Consider the following 13,768-nt stretch of genomic DNA (forward strand, 5'->3'; position numbering starts at 1 on the left):
ATGCCCAAAGAAGTGATGTGCAGAAAGGATAAAACCACCATTTCTGCAGTTTTCCCTTTTGTTTGGAACATATGCCTTGTGAACGCCACTGTCACAGGATTCAAAAAAAGAAAAAAAATCTGGGACAGGTCCAAAATCTATTTCAGTCCCCTCATAGTTGTAGCCACGTCAAAGCCAGGAGCAAATTTACCTTCTATATCAGTTTCCCTTGTTCTGTAAGATTTTTATAAGGCAACAGTAGCCCTCACTTTTCACAGGACTTCTAAGAATCCATTGCCTAATAAATGCAGGAGTAAGTACATTAATTGGAGTTGTTCTCATAAAATAGTGACAATTAAAAAAAATGCCTTAAAAACAAAAAATCTGATACTGCACACTTCTTATCCTAAGAACATAAAGCACCACATTCCTTCCAAATCGTAATATAAAGAATTGTATTTTAACTACTTGGACTTCCACTGTATTTGAAGTGGAAGTCCTATACTTAACTTCCCTTCTCTTATGTTGAAAAGCTGTGTTGATAATATTTGCTGCCTTTGCCCTCAGGATGGCTATCGTCTAGTGGTAAGTGAAGTGATCCAATTGTGGTTTATGAGTGTTAAGTTTACAGAATCTTGGTGTCTATCAGAAAAGTGGTTTTGTAAAAATACCAAGTTTGCAGAAAAGAACAATAAATTATTTTTGACAGCACAAACTGTTCAGGTGAAATTTCTGTAAATATGTATGAAAACTAGAATGAAAACTGTGACTCCATCCTTGCTTTTGGTTGTGTGCCATTATGTGCCTCCAAAGAGGTCACTGCGTAATGAAGTTCTCAGATGTTAATCCCTCCTCTGACATTAGCAACGTCCACAACTAAAAAATGTTTTTTCATGTGTGCTTTTCTATAAAATAGGGTAATTACACTGACTTTCCTAATTTTGTATCTTCTTACATGCATGTTTAATACATGTATTTTTATTAGAATAGCAACACCTTTGTGTAAAAAAAGAATAATGCTTAAAATGTAACTTCAAATCATCTAAAACTTGGCAGATAGTCTAACATTCTACAGGCATACACTACCCCTGTATTAGAACTATGTTCAGCAACATCTCATTTCAATAGGGTGCTGGATTTCTAGCATGCACTGGGTGTTCCTGCCACATACGATATTCTTCTAGCTCCTGGACCCTGATCTTCTGCTTGTCTGTAGTGCATGTGCTTTACTTCATTCCTGTACTGTGTTTTGGAATGATCCAACTATCTAACTACAAGATGAAACCTGAGAGCAGCTCTATGGATCATTTCTTAGAGCCTACATGAACAAGGCCAGTGGGACACTTTTGCCTCCCACTGCACTACAGTCTTCCAACAGCACCTTTAGAGGACATGTTCCTTCATACAGCTCCCACACACTTCCATCTTTTCAGTCTAGCCCACCCAAGAGAGAAAAGCAGCACACAGCTTCCCGCCCACCCATGTCCTTACACACGCCCAACACTCCCACAGGGACCTGGGCCAAGCACTCCCAGCACAGACAGAAGCCACACTGTACTGTTGGCCTGTAGGCCACCTTCCTGGGGCAGGTGCCTTTTAGAAAACACAACATTATTGTTCCCTCAGTATGATCTGAAGAGAAAATTCATTTTTCCATACCAACTGAGGCAGAAAATGCAGACAGTCCTTAGGACCTCTCTTCAGATTGTTTCCTTCTATTAATATCCATCTGCTGATCCTTGGACTGGATTTAGTCAGTCATAGTTCTGAAGAACATATAGAACATTTTTATGTTTATAAAAAGACTGGCCCAGTATCTCCAAGGCCATTACCAAGGTTTGGGGGAGGGACAATAGCATCAGCAATGAATTAGTAGTGGTAAAACACAGCTCACTTAAGGAAAAACAAGAATCAAAACAAAGCTGGCAGAACAGTGGCAAACCTTCCAGATTTTCGCAAAACTTGTCAACGATTAAACAAACACGTTACCTTGCCTGGGAGGGCTGAATTACTAAATCTCTTAACACTGTTACACTGTGTCTTGTTTCCTGTAGACTGTCACAGAGTAGGTGAGCCTACTGGTTTCTTCTTGCCTTATAATTTATGAATCAGAAGAAGGAAACACATGATGGTTAAAAGGTATTAATTTATAGATAATGCTGAATGCTTAGGTCTGACCTACACAAACAATTTGCATATTTAATAAAATAACCTAGCATATTCATATACTCTAGTATGTTTTGTATTTCCTTTGAAACATTCCCTTTATAGAAGGGGGGGGGGGGGGGGGGAGCAGTTTGCTGTTCTAAGATTTGAGGAACACACATAAGAAAAAGTGTGAAGAAACTTAATTTTCAAACTTGAAAAAAAAAAAAAAAGGAAGAAGTTTCATCTTTTGGTTTTGAGGTTTTTTCCAGCAATAGGAATCAAAGCCTTGCAAAAGATAATATTTTGATATTTGGCAAGACAGAATAGCACATGAGACACAATCAAGCAGGAAGGAACAAAACTAGATAGAAGTGTATTTCCCAACAGAACTAATGTTCTCTCATTAATCACAGGTCACAGATGGGGAGCAGATGCCTCCAAACACAACAGTTCAATCGTCAAAACATGGCAGAAGGGCCAGGGAAGAAGCCATGTCACCAAGCCGCAGGTAAGAAAAAAAATAAAATACAAGCTTACTTACAAAATGTGTTACATATTTTCTTTGTCCATTATGTGGGGGAAGCAAAAGGAAGATGTTCTGGTAAGACTTGATGGTACAGTGAACTGACATAATCATCCTTTTGCGTGGGGTGTTTGTAGACAAGGTGAACAGAGCATATTGGACTTGTCTGACTGCCTTTGCTTCTACTATTACAGCAGTTATGGAAATTCCCTTGACATACCTATGCCTAAGAACAAGCTAGACAGGCCTAGACTCACTGAAAAAGCAAATCCATAAAACAAATGTACACAATCTACTTTTTATTAGTTAACTCCAACAGGGGTAACAGTATTATCACAAAGGATATTAGTTACTTATGTCTTCTAACTGAACAGCATAGTCAGATTAACGTTCAAGCATCCTCCTTCCAGTTTCCATAAAAGGGAATTAAAAAAAATCTGTGTGTTGATTTAAATTATGAAAACTGTCCTGACAACAAATTCTGGTAAACACCAAGGCATCTGTTGGTAGAAACGTAAGTCTGATTTATTCTTATCCTCAGTATCTAACTTCTGTTTCATCAAGGACTGGCTTATTATGTTTATGTTTGAACTATGTTAAATCTGTAAAGATGTATTTATCAACTAAAAATTCTGATAAACATTTTTGCCTTCTCTCAGTCAGCATTGACTGTAATCAACAGAAAACATCTATGACTGAAGGCAGAATTTCACTATAAATTGCTAGGCTTATTGATACTAAGCTATATATTGTTAAATTAAATGACACGTATCTGTTACAAATAATCTATCAAAAGAAGAGCCAGGGAAGCTCCATTTTCTAGTTTCACGTCCTCTCATTGAATCATAGCACTACATCTTCTACAACCCTCCTGCAAAATTTTCATCTCTCATGTTGCATTCACTCTCCGAACTGCCTTTGGGGTCACCTTCCCTCACTTTTGTTCAGCTATCAAGAGCGCAAGAGAAGCTTCTTTGCAGCCACTGCAATGCCATCTCTGGGACATTTAGCCAGAATGCCACCACCTCTTGGCTGGAAGAAAGTCCTGCCTCCCAGTTACAGAGACCTCTGTGTGTCCATCAGGCGCACCAACAAGTTCTCATGTTCCATTAGAGTTAGGTTTGGGTTTGAGGAGGGGAGGTTTCGGCGCTGAAGTACATACTTACAAAATATCCTATTCTTAGGACTACCTTTCCTTTGTTTTCTACTTTTGAGGTTTCTGTATATTTTTATGTAGGAATACCTTTCCAGAAAATTCCAGCAGCTCATCCAAGAAGTGAAAATACCAGTTGCCCAAAGAGAATTTTAAGAATAAGAAGAATTTAAATTAGAAGCTGATTCATTATACTCAGATTTATCAAAGGAAGCTCAGCTAGTTCAAACTACTGTACCCATCTCCCAGTAACAACTTCAGGATTTAAAACTGATGCATAAAAGCATCACATTTAAATGTATTTCAAAGACAAAGTACAGGCTTCTTACAGAAATCCATCTCTGATGAATAGCTTTAATAAACCAAGTAACTATTATATAAACTCCTCTCTCCCAGGTATGCATCAAGAAAAGCAAAGGGTCAAAAAAACACTGCAAGTTGTTCCACATGTGCACATCTATCTTTTGTGAGAAGTGGGATTCTATTCAGAAGCCTGTGCCAAATCTCGTACAGGATGGGGCCCCAGCAGCCCAGAGAGGGAAGACTGACTATGCAGTGTTCACAAGTGCATGCAGGAAAATAGCTGGGGAAAACAAACAAAAGTCTGTCTTCCACTACTGTTTCAGTTATGAACATCTTAAGTGCTACTTAAAACAACCACAGATAACGAGTACCAGCATTCAAATAAAGTAACTTTTAATTTATTAGCCCTCTCAAGTTGAGCTCCAGACGAAACTGATATCCACAGAATTACCTTAAAAAAAAAAAAAAAAAAAAAAAAACTATTAAGTGAATCCTTCTTCTCTTTCTTAAGGGAAAAAGAGATAGGTATCATGGTATTTCACAATTTAAATGCTGTACTAGTTTGAATTAGTCAAGCTCAAAAATTTCAAAGAAATAAACCAGCTTCTTCCAGTGGTGGAGCAGAGCCGAGAATCTTGTTAAATTTGGGAAGACAAGACACATTTCCCAGAAACAAGATTAGTAGTGGCTGCACTTTGGGAATTTTCAAAAGCTGTAGCATGAATGCACACTATAAACAGCATAAATACCCTCGTAGATGGAAAAAGTCTATCCTATTTATGCCTAGATGTGCCTTTGAATAAAGCATAAGTAAGAAAAATAAGTGCTTCCAATAGTTGAACTGACCTCATAGTATCAATCTCATTCAGCTTCTCAATAAGTATTATTTTACAGCTACTGCTTGAGTATTTACGTATACAAATGTCTATGCACCCTTATGTGCGTGTATTCATTTACAGTCTGTACAAGGGTATACATATGTACTGATACATATGAAAATAAACAACAATATCAATAACATTTCTTCTCCAACCTTGCAACAGGTTAAGTTTAAATTCATGCAAGTCCCCTGAAAACAAAAAATAAAAAGTTTTGTCAGACACATAAAAAAATGTTCATACTGATGTATTCCCTTATTGACACACACAAAAGGAACAGAGCTTGCTTTACAACCACCTTATTGCCTTAAGAGAAATAATGTTTTTTAAACTCTGCAATACAATACTACAATTAAGCACTAACAGGACTGAGCATATATACACTTATTATAGAAATATATTTTTATTAAACTAAATTATTTCCACATGTAATACTTTGCATTATTATTTGTTTCAGCAAATTAAGCAGCATTAGGAATGGTATTTCTTCAATAATCAACACCCTTGACTTTACACAGGACTACCTTAGTCTACGCATAATTAACACAGGTTTTTAAAGCTGCTTACATGTAAATGCTTACATAAACTAATTTTTTTTTTTAACTGAATATATGTATCCTTGATTTCCCTGTAATTTATCTGGATGTTAATAAGTGTGTTTTAAACCAGTCTATTTAGAAAAGACAGACACTTTGATCACATATAAATGGCCATTTTCCTACCAGTAAGCAGTGCCTAATTTGACATCACCATTTTTATGAGGGGAAAAAAAAAGATCCACTAGTGGGTAACCTTTTCACAATTTTTCTTTAATGTATGATTTTAAACCTAGGTTAAAGCCAAAGGACGGAGATCAAAATCAGGCTATTACATGCTAGAACATCTACATAATTACTGCATATGCAGAAAAAAGAACAGGTGGGATAAGGAAATTGCAGCAGTTTTTACTTTCTAATCAGCAAACTGAACATGCCAGTATTTCATGGGAATAACAGATTCTACTTAAATAATTATAATCTTTCAAGAACTACAGAGCATGACAGTTTTCCTTATTCCTAAACAATTATTTAGGGAAGACCATTCCTAACTGAAAGAAAGGGTGAAAAAGCTGATATATTTATTCTGGCATGATCCCTATATTTTTGTACTCATCTGTCAATGGCAGGAATACCAGCAGTGTGCAGTCTCTGGTTCTGAAGTCTCTCTATTGGGTAGATCAATCTGGGTATTGTTCTGGTTTACAGTACTTCTGAGATACGTTTATACTTAATGGGAGCCATGCCAAAAGGAGTTTTCTAGTTCGCTACTATTCAATTTGGCTTGAGAATTTTAAATAAAATGACAGAACTGACCTACCATGAGATTTAAGGTTGCACTGGAAGTGTTTTTTTTTAATCTCAGCTTTATTCAGGTGGAAGAGTCTACTGAAGTAGATCTAACTAATACTAATATGTATCAATAGTATATAGAATATGCACTGTTACGACAACAACGAAAAAGGACTGAAACGTTAGAGCTGAGAAGTATGTGGTCTCAGAAATGGACAGAAAAATGTTAAGTATATTAAGTGTGAGTGATCTCCTTAAATGTCTCTACCAGTATACATTTAAGTCACACAAAAAATTAAGTCAAGTAACCATGCAGTGTTATGCAGCAGACCCCCACATCAGATGAAAGTGGGAGCTCACTACTGAATCAGAATTCAATATATGACACTTGCATATTATGCCTAGATACAATTTTATGTATTAATACTACATATTTTGGGGGGTGCTTTAAAATTTAAGTTACTGCAGTTAATGAATTTGCAAAGGTTCAGAGGAAAAATCCTCTGAAAGGTTCCCAAGAGAAAATCCAGGAGCCGTCACTGAATGCAACACACCTGCTGAATAAGGCTGAATCAAAGATAAGTCAACTTTCTGGTTTTCCTCAGCTTGGGAAATACAGTACAGCACATATGAATCTGTCCTGGTGCCATCACAGTGTTCCTTCTAACAAATTTACCTCCTACTAAACCTTTTTCTAATGACAAATAACTTGACATCCTGATCCAGGTCTACAGCCTACAGATAACGTCGCAATATACACAGAAGAACTGCATGCAACACTGAATAGTTTTACACCACTATTAAATTAAATTAAGAGTGACACATTTAATAAGCTTCATCAAAAATGTTCAACCTAAAGCAGTTAGCAGTATCTTCATATGCTAAACACAGTGGCTCAAAATACTGAATGATTTCATGTCTCATAACTAACCAAATTGTTACCACTCATGTTTCCTACTTTGTAAGCCATGCACACTGACACGTAACAAATTCATGGGGAACCTACCCTGAAATCCACTTACCTGAGCACCATTCCAGCTTTGACAAAGAACCACCAGAGGCAACCCCATCAATCAGTATGTGGAGTCACACAAATAAGTACATAGCTTACTGCTACCAGGAGTTTGAAGCTCTGTGACAGAAGATGGAGCAGAAGAGGCAACTATGAACCACTGCATGAGTGAGCTCCTGTGTGCTTAAAAATTACATCTGAGAAGGAACAGTCAGCTTCTAATACAGCAAGAAATGTAATGGCTCTCTAGAACATCAATAGCAGATAAAAGCCAAATTCAATGGAGTGGAAGGACTGAATCTCTGTGTAATGTGCTCACATCATGTTATATGTCCCAACAACCAGAGCTCATGAAGCGATTTCTAGACCACTGTCCTTTTGATTCCCAGGGTAAGAAAGACAAAGACTATCTCCTACTGTGTAACAGCAAACATTAACCATGACAGTAAAAAAAAAAAATAAATATATATATATATTTACAAAAATCAATTACAGGTTCTTTCAGCATGTTCCAGTACTCTCCTAAGCACTAAGCTTCTTTTTTATTTTGCTCGTTTCCCATTTCCTTAAGTTTTCTACAGTAAGATCTTTGGTGAAATCCTAAAGATCTTGACTTAATTCTAACAAAACAGGATTTTTTCAGAATAAAAACTAAGCAAAAAAACAGGAATATCACCAGATGAATCCTCACCAGTCTGGCTGAAGCTAAGAAACAATGATGGCTCATTGGAGAAAACTGATCGTTGCCAACATTCAGACTGTAAGCAGAACTTGAAATACATTAATTGCTTGAACAAAAAGTTTGGCCAAGTAAACCAACCAGAATAAAACCAACATACTCACTTTGACAGTGAGACTGTAAGAGTATCCCGCTAACACACAGCCCTTACAGTGAATGAAAGGAAATACAATTACCAAGGTAAGATACATTAACACTTCACTATGAAGCATGGAAAGCAGTGGCATCATTAGTCCAACAGATTAACTTCTAACAAAACATATTCAATGGCACAGACAGCTGCATGGATGTATTTCTTACTCCCCCCAGTTTCAGGAAAACAACCTCCTCTCTGAACTTATTCAACACCTATCAGGGTTAATAGCTCCCCTCTCTCTTGCATGTAGGAATTAAGGTAAATGAAGAGGGTTGAAAGTAAGGAAGAGGTAAAGCTCTTCAAATCACCACACTCCAAAATATACATTAAAAACACAAATACAGCAAAAAGCAATCCTTTTCTAACTTTTAACTGATGTTTACGTCTATGTAACAAAAGTAAAATAACTCAAGTTGGAGCATGGACAGATTCAGCTGGCATCGACGCAACTGTACTTCATTTCTGTGGCTGCTTTTATGTTAGTAAGTGTGCTTCGTTTTCTTATGTCACTAACAGGACCACTTCTAATGCCTATTATTAAATAAAACAATCCATTTATAGTACACTTACACATAATACTATGTTGATAAAGGAAAAAAACAAGTTCTATACAAGAACAAACAGCAAGAGTTTACATCATAATTTTAAAATCACTGCAACTACTCAAACTACCAACTCAGAGAAGTTCAAAAAGCCTGCTCAGTATTGTCCAGGAAGCATGCTATCCCAAAACTAATAAAACTACACCAAAGTTTGACAACTTTATTCTCTGAGTTTCCAATAAAAGTTATAATTTTCCTTTGTTTTTAACATTTCAGGAATGGTTATGAACTGTTAGAATGTATGAATTATTACTTGATGATTGATGAGTATTTTAATCCTGTATCAGGAAAGTCTCCACACCACTTCAGTGACTGTACACAAATAACATGAAGTTTCAACACAAATCATCCAGGAGTCTACTTCGGCTGAGAAGCAATTGGGCAAGCATTCATAATTCCATGCCTTTGGAAAAAAAACAACACTCTGACTCAAAGGAAGAATGATTGTAATAACATTGTTTCAGTGCAATTACCACAAAGAAGCAAGAGAAAAGCACACACACAAGAAAAATGAATCACTGGTTTGTCAGTTTTGTAAAAGACACAGAGAAGATCAGAGACAGAAGAGAGAAAGTGGCAGGAGGTAACTAAATACATAGCATAGAATGAAGCAAAAAGTATTTACTGATTTTTCCATATGAAAGAAGTGTGTGTGTGCACAGCCACCCATATGTAAATCTACACATTGATCTATATAAATAAATGTATACACATACACAGGGACTCTCTCTCCCCCTCCCCGCCTTCTCTCCCTCTCTCCTCTCCCCCCCCCCGCTCTCTCTCTGCTCTCTCTCTCCTCTCCCCCTCGTTGTCTACTCCAGACGATGCCATTTCAGGCAGGAACCTGAAGTTAGTACTGTGAAGGGTCCACACGCCCACAGCAATAGAAAAATAAGTTAACACGTGGTGGTATACATGTTTCTTCTCTGTAAAACCACAATGGTGTAATCTGTGTCATTTATAGGGTCAGCGATTTGAATACCAAATGCCTCCAATTTATAATTGAAGAGAATTTTTCTACCCGCCAGTCCTGAAAACCTACTCCATGACTTGAAAGTCAGGCTGGGATATTTCTTGTTCAGGTACCACTTCCAGAAAGAGCTGCTGCAATTGAAATTCACCTAAGTCTACTGCTGGAAAACAGAAATAAAAAAATCTTAATGAAAGACTTCAGTCAGCAAATAAGACCACAAACTAAGTTTTATATCCATTTTATAACTTAGCTGCCAGGGTCAACGCTGCAACCTAAAGGAAAATAGACTGTCTTTTCATCCTTTATTTCTCAGAACCTCAGCAAAGAGAAATAAATGCCTACATCAACTAAATCTGTACAAAGAAACAAAATTCTTAGTACTAGCAGATAATTGTCATTATCCCTAATGCCAAGAAAGTAGGATAGTGCTTATAGAAAGGATAGGGCCTAGCAGGCCACAAGAATCCTGGTATTATAGGTAAAAGTAATTGAACAGGCAAAAGGAACATACCCAAGAGGCACAAATGCCCAATCAAAACATAAAATTAATGCTCTCATTGGCAAGGAGTCCCAAAGCCAAGTGTGGATACAACCAGAAAGAACAATGAACATCCCTCATAAAGTTTTCATGAAGCACCAAAGCTCGTCATTAGCTGGACAACAGTTTCATAGGCAGTGTTAATATTAGGAAAAAAACCTCTCTTGAATCAGTGGGCCAAAAACTTTCACTTAAGCACAGCCAGGAGATACAGATCACAGGAACTAGACACTCTTCAAGCCTACTCATAGGCCCTCTAAAATGCCTGGAAAGCTATACAAAACATGAGCAGCTACCACTACCCAGCAGCACTCTTTCAGAAAGGAAAGGCATCCTGTGGCAAGTAGGCAGCTATCCTTCTAGTCTTGTCATGTAACAGTTTGGTCTATGGCTGACTGTGAGCCTGTGAAGATAGTCCAGATGAGATGCAGCTCAGTACATGTGGACCTAGCTGGTATCTTAATTAACCCAAGGCCATTTCTGCAGCAGAGCCAGGAGAATCTGCATTGTCCACATTGTTTTTATTTCTTCTGACAGTTTTATCACTCTGGGATCTCCCATTTACATTAGTACATGAATTAAGACCATAGGATGCAGGGGACAGGTCCGCCTTTAAGAAAGGAGCTGAAGAAGTGGGCCGGTCAGCCTTCCCCTGGAAATGGCAGAGCAGCAGATGCTGAGCCCTCCATCCAGATGAAAGAACCAGCCTCAGAAAGGAGGGTGTCCGGGCCCATTAAGAGTAAGCAGCCTTTAAACTTCACTGCTGGCTTTTTAGTTTCACAATGCTGTGACATACTGATTTTGCTACAGAGAGGGCATTAAATATTGAATATCACCGTAATACATAAAACATAACTAAGTATATGGCATGTACTATTCACTGATATGCCATATATGTGATATGCTGAGACAGTATTCAATGCTGCTTTAAAAAATTCAAAAATTTCAACAAACCCAGTATAGTATTAAATGTGTTTGAAAGGCAGGAAGGCATCCAAATATTTAAAAAAAAAAAACACAAACAAGTGGTACACATGTGTTTCATGCTTCTTGTGAAGTCTACCAAGTCTCTCTCCTTGACCTGCCATGCAGCCATACACTTTATACAAGGTATTTTTAGGTCATCATACAGGTACAAACCTACTTGAGTAAGAAAAGTGAAGATGATTTGAAAAAGCCACAACACATTCATGTTGCCCTCTTTAAACACAGATACATTAGCAGCAGAAAAATGTGTAAGACCTGTTTGGACATTCAGTTGATGCTACGTAAAAGTAAAAAAATTACTTACCAGAAAGGGATAATAATTAATTATAACTCCGCACTTACAGCTACCCCCAGTTAGGCACATAAAGGATAGATATACAGTGGAGGAACAGTTTTGCATTGATGTTAAATAGGGCACTTGATTTTCTCATTTTAACTTTCTGCCATTCAACAGACAGACATTTTTTCCTTTTGAAAAATATCAGTACATAAATACTTATGTTAGAAATGGCCAGCTCTACTAAGCCTCTGTGCTCCTTGCTTTGTGCCACCTTTTCAGCCAGCAGAAGAAACATTTCATGTATGTTCTCCAAAGAGAATATATAAGCTAATATTCAAGGTAGTTTCACAGACGGAAGCATATCATAATTTAACATCACTACCAGTATGTCTCAAAACAGCATATGGAGTACTAGTGAACAAAGTTACAAACTTCTATAAGCTTTTGCTACTCCTTGTGACAGAGCTATATACTTAACTGCAAGGTATACCACAGCACAAAAAATGACCAAGATGTCAAAGCTTATCAGTCTTCTGTCCATTGATGGCACAACCCTTTAACTTTTACTTAACATTTATTATTTCCAAACCTTTTTTCCCTTCTGACAATAACAAAAATGCTACAAAAAGTCCATTCCTGTATTAACAAAAGTCAGCTGGCCTGTGTAAAAAAGTAGTTACACAAACCTGTCTCTTTAAGAACACCGATCAAAGTAGGCTATCCTGAGTTGTCCATATAAAGTATATCTCCTCCGGATAAAAGGTCAAATATGTGAAAGCAAGCTGAAAGCAAAAGGGGGGTGGGGGGGTGGGGTTGGAAGTCCAGGGGAAAACAAAAAAGTCTTACAAAAGGAGGCAGAGTAATAGGCGGCATTTGGTCTGTAAAAATACCAAACTAGAAGAACCCCAAGGGACGCGCAAGGCGAGTCTCGCAGCTCTCGCAGTTTCAGACCAGGAGAAGCCAGGAGGCCGGGAGTCCCGACTCCCTGCCAGGGGCTTTCACTGCCGCCCGCGCCGCTCACCTGGCCGCCCCCCCCCGCCCCAACCCCCAGCCCGCCTTACCTCTGCGTCCGGCGGAGACAGGCGCCGCTCCTCAGGTAGGGCAGCGTGAAGTTCGAAAGGAGCATCCAAAAATTGGGGTCCGACGCATCCATTTCCCTGCGTTCGAACTCCTAACAACTCAGTGCCATAATACCAGCGGGAGGAAAGGACAGCGCCCCCGACCGCTCTCGGGAGACGGACAACCCGCGGAGCGGGGAGAGAGAAAGGCAGAAGAAGAGAGAGAGGCAGGTAGCCTCCGGAACAAGAGAGAAGACGAGAGCAACTCGGACCGGCTGCAACTTTACCGTGCGGCTGCTCCCCGGGGCGCCGCCCCGCCCCGCCCCGCCCCGGCAGCGACCATTCGCGCCCGCGCAGGGGTCGCTCGCCGCCGCAGCAGCCTCCCTCTCCTCCGCTCCCTGCCCGCCCCGGCGGCGGCCGGCCGAGCAGCGGGCGGGCCTCCCCCTCCCGCCTGCCCGGCGGTGCGCGAGGCGGGAGCCGCCGCCGGGCCGGCAGCTGCCGCCTCCCTCCACCGGCGGCGCCAGGTGCGAGAGCCGCCGGCCCGGCCCGGCCCGCTTCTGAGCGGCGGCGAACGCGGGGCAGCGTCTCGCACAGAGAAAGACAGAGGCGCAAGAGGCGGAAGGTGCGGGCAGCGGATCGCTGCCAGACTGCCCGCGGCGGAGCCCACCCGCGACGCCGAGCGGGCGCGCGTTACTCTGCCGGAACTGGCAAGCGAAGACCCCGGACGTTCCGTTTCAAGGTGCAGCGTACACATGTCACTACTCTGACTTCGTGCCTAGCCCGGGAGAACCGACAGTGCAGACGCTTCATTACTCTTTCTCACATCGGCTCCCTGCCACTCCAGACCCCGGGCGTTCGCCGCAGCAAGCGGGGACACCTGCCGTCATGACCGGCTATCTCTTTTGAGAAAGCTGCCTTGAAATGCAGGCTGGCAAAAGAAGAGTACGGAAAGGCTTTGAGTACCTTTTCCACCCAAAACGGTGACCTAATCCCTCAGGTTCTTTGAGTCATTTCCTCCTCCGAACTTGCTCTCTTTGCCCTTCCCCAGCTGCCTCCCAGCTCAGCTGGTTTGCTTTCTTGACTTCCCCCCTATCACCCCACCTTCGCTTTACTTCTCACTTTAGCTGGCTG

General features: G+C 40.1%; 1 protein-coding gene across 15 annotated transcripts in view; it reads right to left on the reverse strand.

Moving 5' to 3' along the window:
• MAST4 (microtubule associated serine/threonine kinase family member 4) overlaps positions 1-13,768 on the reverse strand; it is a 313,563-nt gene that overhangs the window by 99,598 nt on the left and 200,197 nt on the right. For 2 of the 15 annotated variants that reach the window (XM_030004205.1, XM_030004204.2), the window contains exon 1: positions 12,641-12,907. The exons of 12 other annotated variants lie outside the window; for them this stretch is intronic. In XM_030004205.1, coding sequence (XP_029860065.1) covers positions 12,641-12,732 — 92 coding nt within the window. In that variant the 5' untranslated portion in view covers positions 12,733-12,907. Of the gene's footprint in view, positions 1-12,640; positions 12,909-13,768 lie in introns of those variants that run through there. One more of the 15 variants, XM_030004208.2, reaches the window with a different exon arrangement.

This window comes from Aquila chrysaetos, chromosome Z, assembly GCF_900496995.4.
Source record: "Aquila chrysaetos chrysaetos chromosome Z, bAquChr1.4, whole genome shotgun sequence".
Taxonomy (NCBI): domain Eukaryota; kingdom Metazoa; phylum Chordata; class Aves; order Accipitriformes; family Accipitridae; genus Aquila; species Aquila chrysaetos.